The sequence below is a fragment of the Bombyx mandarina genome, chromosome 20 (genome assembly GCF_030267445.1).
Source record: "Bombyx mandarina strain Sakado chromosome 20, ASM3026744v2".
NCBI lineage: Eukaryota > Metazoa > Arthropoda > Insecta > Lepidoptera > Bombycidae > Bombyx > Bombyx mandarina.
Window position 1 is genome coordinate 10,851,531 of NC_143226.1, and position 11,138 is coordinate 10,862,668.

The 11,138-nt window shown below is 38.5% G+C and overlaps 1 protein-coding gene across 1 annotated transcript in view; it reads right to left on the reverse strand.

Annotated features, from left to right (window-relative positions):
- The window catches only part of Swim (Secreted Wg-interacting molecule), a 49,472-nt gene extending 43,169 nt beyond the window's left edge, over positions 1 to 6,303 (reverse strand). The window contains exon 1 of the mRNA XM_028173710.2: positions 5,972 to 6,303. Coding sequence (XP_028029511.2) covers positions 5,972 to 5,982 — 11 coding nt within the window. The 5' untranslated portion in view covers positions 5,983 to 6,303. The remainder of the gene's footprint in view (positions 1 to 5,971) is intronic.
- Positions 6,304 to 11,138: the final 4,835 nt, after the last annotated feature.

The following is an 11,138-nucleotide window of genomic DNA, read 5'->3' on the forward strand; positions in this document are numbered from 1 at the left end:
GAACGATCTAACGGGTCAATCCTCAAGTGGTTATCAGAGCTCATTAAATTGCAACGTGAATGTCGCCATGAGGTCATGAGGTCACAATTGTATTGTGCCGCTCTTCGTAACAGAACGCATGGCCTCTTCAGGACAGAAATGAGCATGTGCTAAAATAAGCGATACCACCAATAATCACGCAAATTCAGAAGATATTCGGATCTGCTTTTATGACCCGTTACTGTTTATTCCTTCATCGTAGAGATCAATCGGAAGCACGTTTCCTTAGAAAGATTGCCTGGCCGCGGCATGTGTGGGTACACCGTATGGATTATTCCAATCCATTAATGGTGCTTTTAGGTACCACAAGCACCGTCCTCGTCGAACCCGTCGCTTGCGACGAAGGGCTCGACAAGTAGGTTAGTTGGTAGGCAGCGGCTTGGCTCTGCCCCTGGCATTGCTGACGTCCATGAGCAACGGTGACCACTTACCATCAGGTGGACCGTATGCTCGTCTGCCTACAAAGGCAATAAGAAAAAAAAAATAGTAAATTAACCCATAGACACAGCCTCAGTAGGTCGCGTTTCCGATCCGGGGGTAGATTTTTTGTTTTTTTTTTATTGCCTTTGTAGGCAGACGAGCATACGGCCCACCTGATGGTGAGTGGTTACCGTCGCCCATGGACTTCAGCAATGCCAAGGGCAGAGCCAAACCGCTGCCTACCGAAATTCGATTCTGCAAAGCACTGCTCTTGCTAGGACCAATGTTAGCAACACTTCGATTTGAGCCCCGGGAGCTCATCTACATGTTAGGGCGACGCTGAAATAGCCTCTCAAGGCTATCAGCATAGGTAGGGGTAAAAACGGATTATCCTTTAGGCCACGACATCCTTCGACAGTGGTATTTTGGAAGTATTTTTCCATTTAAGTTGTCTCTGATGCTCCACGGAAATACAAGGGATACCGAAAAAGAATCAGAGCTCTAACATCTGTTAAAAGCCCAGAGAAGACTATGGTAAGACTGGCGTAGCTTCGTGCTACCGCCCTCCGAACAAAAAAGGACTACATCTGCTAATCAGGTGACCAGTGTACGAGAATATTAAGCAACTATCATTATCTCCATGAATTAGCCTGGTGAAGAGACACTTCTAACTTGTTACTACTGAATACGGTTTCAAGAATTGCATATCCAGTTAATATTTTTTATTATAGTAAAGAGTTATAGTATTTTAAAATAGCTTAAAGTATATTTAAGTAGTCACTCTCACAATGCTTTCGTCTTTTCAATGGCGATTATTAAAATTACAATTACAATTCCCCATTCATATCGGTAATAAAAGGACTTATCTGCCAACCTAATTAGCCTAATCCCGGAAACGGCAGTTCTTTTTTTAATATTTTTTATTTTAAATAATAAGTTAATCAGCAAGGGAACTCGCGACCCGTGATATATCATCGTGACCTATATGTTCAGAATTAGATTAATTCCGAATTATTTTAAGCTGAATTAACAAACCAGCATAGTTAGCCAAGCTAAATGTCCATTATTCTTGATACCTAGCAGAAAACATAAAATTACTCTAGAACAATTACGTCTGCAAAGAAACTTAAGTGTCGGTGAATCTATACTAATATTATAAAAAGGAAAGATTTGTTTGTTTGTTTGTTTCGAATAGGCTCCGAAGCTACTGGACCGATTTGAAAAATTATTTTTCCATTAGAAGCCGACATTGTCTCTGATGAACATAGGCTACTTTTTTTAATTTTTTTTTTTTGGTTTCATGTGTGTTTTAATGTTTCCGAAGCGAAGCGAGGGCGGGTCGCTAGTATTTTTATAAATCTTGGACATTGTGATGTTATCATTAATTATAATAATATGTTATGTATTTTAATCGTGCGCGACCACTAAAACTTTCGAGATAAGTATTTGAAACCTTGAACTATAATAAAACGTAATTATCAAACGCGCGATTACATAAACTAGAGGTCCCGCAGTAGTCGAAATTCGACTATAATTAATTGGAATTGTAAGTTTGTACACTATTATGATTGTATTTTATACTTCTATAATCACAAATTTCGCCAAGATTACACTATAAAAAATATCAACAAAGACAAACCATATTCTATTCTCAATTTGACAACAGACGTCAAGAACAAAAGTTTGACAATAAATAGTATGCATGCGTGTGTGCGTTAAATACATGGTATGTAGTGTGTGTAATGTTTTCTTTATTGATTTAATGTATCTTTTATGCATTATTTTTAAACAATATTAGCAATCTGCACTTCTTCTCTATATTCTCTATAAGTGTGGAAAATTTCATACTCCTCCGTCCGCGCAATTTTCGTAAAAAGGGATACAAAGTTTTTGCTTCGCGTATTAATATATAGATACATAAGATAACCAAAGAAATTTCTTGAAAATATTAACTATCACTTTAGTTTTTATTGTTAAACGCTGTAAAAGATCGTGTCTTCACTTTGTCTCCCTAAAATAACTTAATCAAAACGTCTTTAGTATATCATGTTACTCCTTACATATATCCATGATACTCCTTGATACAACCATTTCTCGTTTTTAATATTTTGTATAATTCACAGACTATCCAATAGAAATAAGAAAAATTGAAGTGGTCATCGTCTTTTTTTTATGTTTGAAGAATTACTGGTGGCCCGGAGGCCTTTCCAGTTTCAACAGGTGGGTGAGCAAAGGCTCAGCCAGAAGGGGTGGGATTTGCTAACAGCTGCCCGAACGCCTCCAAAGGAGACCTAACAATTCGAGAGCAGCTGCTTCGCGAATGAATCTACTACCGGATCGGAATCGCGACCCGCTGAGAAGATCCGGCGAGAAACACAGCGAGCTGATTCATAGGTTAGGTTGCACGTCGAACTCTTAGTCGAGTTCCACGAGTACGGTTACCGGAGTCTCTTAAGCCTTTTTTTTGTATTGCCCTTGTAGCCAGACGAGCATACGGCCCACCTGATGGTGAGTGGTTACCGTCGCCCATGGGCTTCAGCAATGCCAGGGGCAGAGCCAAGCCGCTGCCTACCGCTTAATACTCTCCACAAGCCTCGTTTGAAGAAGGACATGTCATAGCGCTCGGGAAACACCGTGGAGGGGAGCTCATTCCATAGCCGGATGGTATGTGGCAAATAAGATCTCTGGAAAAGCACTGTGGATGACCGCAGTGGTAAATGCCTGCTCCTAGTGTTAGAACTGAAAGCGTCAGGTCGTGCTCTAAGTATAAAACGTATGCGTTCCGTGGCGAAAACTACCTTACATTCACGGACAATGTGCGCCCGAACTCAATCGAAATGCCACTGTTTTCTCGTGACCCGAATATAATCTTAGATCTTGCTACTTTCAAATCGAGGAAAAAACGATTGAATTCTCTGAACGTTTTGAGGAAAAACTTATCCGACCGTCACGTATTTAAACTGTTACTCAAAATAATAAGAAAAGCTCTTAATTTTAGCATCTGTTTTCAGTGTGATTTTTACGATCTCTCAGCGGTAAGCAGAGGCTTGGCTGTAATTATGGCACTGGAATTACTTATGTCTATGAGCGATGGTAACAATAATAAACAATCAGGCAGGCCTTATTCGCGGCTGCCTATCGAGACAAATAAAAAATTAATAATGTTTCTCAATAGCGAACCCCAGTAATTGAAATGCGCATGTCGCTCTTACGTAAATCCGTGAGTGCTCGTGAACTCTTTCCGTTCGTATAACTGACGTCGACAAAACGAAAAGCCTGTTTGTATTTTTTAAGTTATTTGTTATTAATAAAGAATTTGTTATGAAGTTATTGTGTCTATATTAATGTGCCGGTCATCGTCCTCGTCGAACCCGTCGCTTGCGACGAAGGGCTCGACGAGCGAACTAACCCATAGACACAGCCCACTGAGTTTCTCGCCGGATCTTCTCAGTGGGTCGCGTTTCCGATCCGGTGGTAGATTCTGCGAAGCACTGCTCTTGCTAGGGTCAGTGTTAGCAACTGTCCGGTTGAGCCCCGCGAGCTCACCTACAAACGTTAGGGCGAAGCTGAAATAGCCTCTCAAAGCTATCAGCATATGTAAGGGAAAAAAATATATATTAATGTGTCGAGAGGCTACTTTTTAAATTTGTTTCGGAGACGCGCATTGAAATGGTCCTTCAATTAATATAACATATCAACAATGCCATTACTAAATATACATGAAAGTATATAAGGAAGTTAAGACAAAAAAAAAAAAATTTTTACGGTTTTTCCAGCAAATTTCCGAAATGTCAGCATCAATTTGGATCAGATTTTCAGGGACAAATAGCTGTTGTTGCTCAGGTTACGTTTATTTTCGAAGAAGAATCGGAGTTTTGCGTTATGTATTTATAACCAATCAAATTGTGAACAAAATTTGATTGAAGTATATTATATTTAGTCGGTGTGCCTAGTACGAGTATATACTAACTGATACATTTTAATATCTATGTGTTTACGATCTTTGCCATTTCAATCTTCATCAATCGGTTTTATTACCAAGCTCTCCTTCTAAGTCAAAGGTTGGATACTGGTGGTCGGTAGATTTCTTTTCCTACCTAAGCTGAGAGCCTTGAGAGGCTATAACAGCGTAACCTTAATTAGTAGGTGAGCTCACGGGGCTCAAGATTGAAGAGGTTGCTAACACGAATCTTAGCCAGAGCCGTGCTTCGTAGAATCTACCACCGGATCGGAAACGCGACCCACTGAGAAGATCCGGCGAGAAACTCAGTGGGCTGTGTCTGAGGGTTAATTTACTCGTCGAGCCCTTCGTCGCAAGCGACGGGTTCGACGAGAACGATGACCGATGCTTGAGGTACCTAGAAGCACTGTTAGTGGACCGGGAGGATCCGAAATGACATGGTCGGTAGATACCGGTGGTGGCATGAATCGAGCTTTCCAATTCGAAGATTATATTTTTACGATTTATATTTGACGATCTTTATTACTTAGCACATTGGTAAGTTTAGTCGGATTTAGCTAATAAATGAGTATGGCTAACGAATAGCCCGAAGTAAATTATCAGGAAGTCGAACCACACAGCCAAGGGCACGTCAAGGGCAAAGAAACTTGTCTACTCGGTGAAAAGATGATACACAGCCATAAATCCATTGCTTTTGTGTTTACTTTTCTTATCACGGTGTAGACATAACTTCCTTTACGATACAAGACGAAATATTTTAGATAATATCACACCAACGTTCTCAGATTACGGAGATAAAAAAAATATAATTAAAATTCGAACAAGGCCCGATGCATTATTATCAATTATACTTAGCTGACCACCCAAATTGAGTGAAAGAATTGAATAATATTTATGTTTTTTTTTTATTGCCCTTGTAGGCAGACGAGCACACGGCCCACCTGGTGGTGAGTGGTTACCGTCGCCCATGGACTTCAGCAATGCCAGGAGCAGAGCCAGGCCGCTGCCTACCGAAAAATAAAATGTAAAGTACCTAAAGAAAAGTAAAGAAAAAAAAGTTGTAATTTTTTATTATTGTCAGAAATATTATGATGTTTCGAATTCAATTCAATTTAAAACGATTTTCAAGAAAACGTTAAGCCTGTGTTTTTTGATAATTTTGTAACAAGTTTTTTTTTTATGTATTAGCTCCCGTTTCATCTGGTTTTAGAGCACATCACAACCTAATTATATTTTTCTCCTGAAATGGTTTTCCTGACTTCAACGGACTATTATGACAATAACACGGCAGGTGTATAGACAGGACGATGCTACCTACACGGGCGCACTCGCGATACCTACCATTAATAATAGCCTAAAATAAATATCATACACGTTAGAACTTTTTTTTATAATTTACGCATTATTTGGTATTATATCAGTCGCGACGTCCGCCTTCGTACACATTCCATTATAAATATTCAAATATTTAAATATCACAATTTATTAACAGGTTTTTAAGTATATTTGATTATTATAAAACTTTACAAAAATAATTTAGAAGATACTTACATGTTCGCCATAGCAGTTTTACATTAATATTTTACGAAACAACCGAAAAATTTTGGTACCCCAAAAATGTCAACAGAAATTATTTAATTTAGAAAATAACTCAAAATAATTCAATGTTATGAAATAATAATTCGAAGGGTTTATTCTGACGAGTTGAAAATCGTGAATGAAAAGTAGAACTAAGTCACTTTTTACTCACGAGAGTATGCTCTTATTTTTATTTCGAAATTTTAAAATGGCCGCGTGTAGCGTCCACGCCGTTCGCGCGTCTTTTACAAACTAAAGAACCGAACGAAATTCGAAATGCGAAATGAACTCGCTCGCCGCTCGGTAAGCGCTTCAGGCGGGCCGAATGTGTGCGTTAATTAATCGACTAAGATAGATAGTTTTCCAATTACAGCACAAGAGCGCATTATGCAGCTTAATGCTTAACGTTGAATGTTCCAACTACAGCAACGCTTCGCACAATCGAGCACTCTCAAAAGTACATACTGCTCTCGCGTGATACTCGCAATCGATACCGACTCAGTGACAGAAAATTGACTAGTGTTTTTTCTTTAAGTTGGCATTGATCGAAATTTTTTTTATATTAACGTTAGTAATATTATTTAATGTTGAAAAAAATTGTAAGGCTTTCGTTTCGTCGTAGTTTCTTAGAAATAATCAATGTTAATTAAAACTGTGCTAACTTAGCGCACTCTGCTGATGCATTTGAAAACTAATTCACGTTCCAATTAAGCTTCAGCATAATTCGGCATTGTGCGTCACTGAGTCGCATTATGCGCTGTAATTGCAAAACTACCTATAGATGCACGCCCACAGAAATAAATAAATCAAATCAATAAATCAATCAATAATCTTGATATTATTTCTGTGTGCACACCACTCTTCACGCAACTTATAATTCCATTTTTAAGTATGTATGCCAATCTGAATTATATTTAGGGCAGTACCTGTACCCGCTTCTATTATAACGGTCTACGGATAATGTAGAAGTAGTTACTGGTGGTAGGACCTCTTGTAAGTCCGCACGGGTAGGTACCACCGCCCTGCCTATTTCTGCCGTGAAGCAGTAATGCGTTTCGGTTTGAAGGGTAGGGCAGCCGTTGTAACTATACTGAGACCTTAGAACTTATATCTCAAGGTGGGTGGCACATTTACGTTGTAGATGTCTATGGGCTCCAGTAACCACTTAACACCAGGTGGGCTGTGAGCTCGTCCACCCATCTGAGCAATAAAAAAAAGTAGTTGTAATTGCTCACAAAGCCAGGCATGGCTATCAATATGACACAAGCTGGAGGCTGAAGTTCACTCGTGCTCACCTCCTATTAAATAGTTATAGGTATCCAAAGAAATCACGATTATGAAAATCCAGAAAAACAAAAATATTACGAAATTTTTATCTTTTGGTAATTCCAAATCTAAATTTTACCGTAAATATTTAAAGTAATAGAATTAGTGAGCTTAAAATGAAAAAAGAATAAAATAAAAAAGACATCAAAAGAAAAAAGAAAAGTCCTCCCATGTGGCACGTTGAAATGGATATACTAGGTACTGAAGATATAATTAAAACCCGGGGGGTTGTAAGGAACAGGCGATTGGTCATAAAGCTCATGCCAGACCTTATGCGGAATGATAAGAGGACATGTTGCACCGACCCCACATGAGACAAGTCTTCTTCTGAAAACCCATAGAAATTACAACTTAAAATCTGCTACCTTGATACAGATTCGCGGAGGACAGTGATTCTGTTTGAAGCTCAGAAAATGCCTTATTATTATTATTATTATTATCAGCCCACAGACGTCCACTGCTGGACATAGGCCTCCCCCAAGCCTCGCCACAAAGACCGGTCCTGCGCTGTCTGCATCCAGCGGATCCCCGCGAACCTCAATAGGTCGTCGGTCCTTACTACCAATAAATTTATTATACTAGTCGCCCGCTCCGGCTCCGCTCGACTCTTTAACAAAAATTTCAACGATATTTGACGTTGTCTTCTATTTTAAATAAAAGAACATTTATTGCGGCATAACCAACTATGCTGTCGCGACAATTTTGTAAAAAATAATGTGTTCTACAAAGTCTTAGTACATTATTTTATTCTATAATGAATAGTTTTCGCATGGCACGCGATGTAAAGAATATTTTAGGTAATTTTTTTACACCTTGGGTTACATTATTGGAGTTTTAGTAAGAATCCCAAATTTTTTTCAAAAAAGATTATAGCCTATGTCACTCGGGAATAGTGTAGCTTCCAAACAGTGAAAGAATTTTTCAAATCGGTTCAGTAGTTTCGGAGCCTATTCTATACAAACAAACAAATCTTTCCTCTTTATAATCTTCTATATATATAAAAATGAAACCCGTTTTCCGTTGTCACGACATAACATGAAAACGGCTTGACCGATTTGGCTAATTTTGGTCTTGAATTATTTGTGGAAGTCCAGAGAAGGTTTAAAAGGTATAAAAATATGAAAATTCTCGGAATTAAATAAAAATAACAATTTTGTTTTCCCTTTGACGTGTCCCCCGTCGGACGGATTTTGTTTGTTTTAAGTTTATTCTATATAAAAGTTTAGGTCTTTTATTTAGTTTAGGCACTACGAAGTCTGCCGGGTCAGCTAGTATTAGTATAGATATAGATATGTAGGCTTAAAGTGATCGGGCAAATGACAAATGACCAAGTGATTACTATTCAACACAGCTTTGGATAATTTAAGCTTTTAATTAACCAGGTCAAAATCAAACATCTTAGACAATGTTGACCCGGACCAAAATGTCTATAGGTCCTTATGCGTCCCTGTTTTAGTCTGTACAGCCCTCATCCAAACGAGTATACCGGCTATCTCTGGCATAACTTACTACCTACATCATCATACCATCCCTCCTAATATTTCTTATTTGTTTCATTTATTTATATACTTACTAATTGAAAGATTGCCAACAGAATTTATTATCGAAGAACTGAAAATTTGTATAGTACCTATTAAAACACTGATTCTAATAAAAGACAATTCCCGCGAGCACAAAATATAATAGCGAATAAAAAATATAACAATAAACGTTTATTACTTTTAAGAGGAGAGATAAGCCGAATGCCGAGATATATTTTAGTTTAAGCTAATTTTATAGTTTTCTTACCTCTATTGTTATCATTTTATGTTCAGTTAAATAAGTTAAGTTCTAACAGCAATAAAGGCTTATTTATTTATTACTATTTATTTGCGTATTATCCCGGTACACCTGGTGTTAAGTTGTTCCTGGAGGACATAGACATGGGAAGGTACAATCAATGCCGCCGTTTTTAGACATGAGAACGAATTTTTAATGATATTGTTTAAGTGCTTACTGGTGGTAGGACCTCTTGTGAGTCCGCGCGGGTAGGTACCACCACCCCGCCTATTTCTGCCGTGAAGCAGTAATGCGTTTCGGTTTGAAGGGCGGGGCAGCTGTTGTAACTATACTGAGATCTTAGAACTTATATCTCAAGGTGGGTGGCGCATTTACGTTGTAGATGTCCATGGGCTCCAGTAACCACTTAACACCAGGTGGGCTGTGAGCTCGTTCACCTATCTAAGCAATAAAAAAAAGTGCTACTATACTCTTCGAACTGCAACCCATGAATGACTTATGTCAGAAATAGGCAAGAAGATGGCGTTTATTTGTGTGAGCTTACAATACGTCCTACCACCAATTTGTCGTCAGGTTAGAGCCCCGTGAGCTCACCTACTAGTTCTGTGAATCTAGTATAACCTCTAGAGTTTATTAGAAGCGGTAGCAAAAAAAAAACTCCAATAAATGCTAGATGGCGATCGCATTACGCCGCTATAATACTTAGAGAACGCTGCTGTCCATTCTCTGGTTCCCATCTCGACACCTGCGCAAAGAGATGGATTGGTATTTAGTAGTAATGTTGTGAAATATATTGAAGTTCAACGACATTTAAGTAATTTATTCTTGCATCTAGGGACCGAATCCACAAATAAGGCAAGACATTCCAGACGAAATATTTTCATTTTAAACTAGCTGACCCGGCAGACTTCGTAGTGCCTCAATCGATAAATAAAAGACCTAAACTTTTGTATAAAATAAACAAAAGGAATCCATCCTACGGGGGACACATCAAAGGAAAAACATCATTGTTATTTTTATTTAATTCCAAGCATTTTCATATTTATCTACCTTTTAAACCTTCTCTGGACTTCCACGAATAATTCAAGACCAAAATTAGCCAAATCGGTTCAGCCGTTCTCGAGTTTTAGCGAGACTAACGAACAGCCATTCATTTTTATATTTATAAATATCTTTCCGAATATTACGTCCCCATTAACATTCTGAAGATTCACGCAATTATTTTGAAGCGATGACTAGATCCAGATTAGTAGCAAAACCACATTCTTCTTAAGAAGGAAGGCGAATTAAAATATCACGTCACAAACAACGCGCCCACAACTCTATGTGTTTGTATTCTATAAATACACTGTAACTGGTATTCATAAAGTAAATCTTTGAAGTCGACTGAGATTTACTGCTGCAAAGATAATGGACGCGATAAACGTTAAAGGGTTATGGGGATTTAAGCGCATTTCCGAGTCTTACGTATGGTACATAGGTGATAAGACCTGTTTTTTTTCGGTCGACAGGAAATATGATGAACATAACGTCGAAATTACGGGCGATATGTGAGTGGAACAGGAGAGTGGAAGCTGAGAAGTGCGTGTTTGGGATGGTATGGACATGTGATGAGACGAAATGAAAATGAGGTTGGTAAGAGAGTGCTAACTATGAATGTGGAAGGATATAGAGGAAGAGGTAGAGGAAATGGATGGGTTGCGTGAAACACGATATGGGTAAGAGGAGACAGAGCGAAGAAATGGTATATGATAGAAGAGTATGGAAGGAGAAAACATGCTGCGCTGACCCCAGGTGACTGGGAGAAGGGCAGGATAATGATGATGATGATGATGTGATAGTGGAACATGAACTAAAAGTATAATCTAAGCAGTTAATGCGTTCTGATGTTCGTAATCTAAAACAATTGAGTCTTCAACATCATGTCTCACGGTGGATGAAGGAATTGAATATGGCCAAACAGAACATATGAACAACACCAGACCTTGAGCTGATCTCGAGTCTAGAATAACAATAAGTTTGGCCAACACTATAA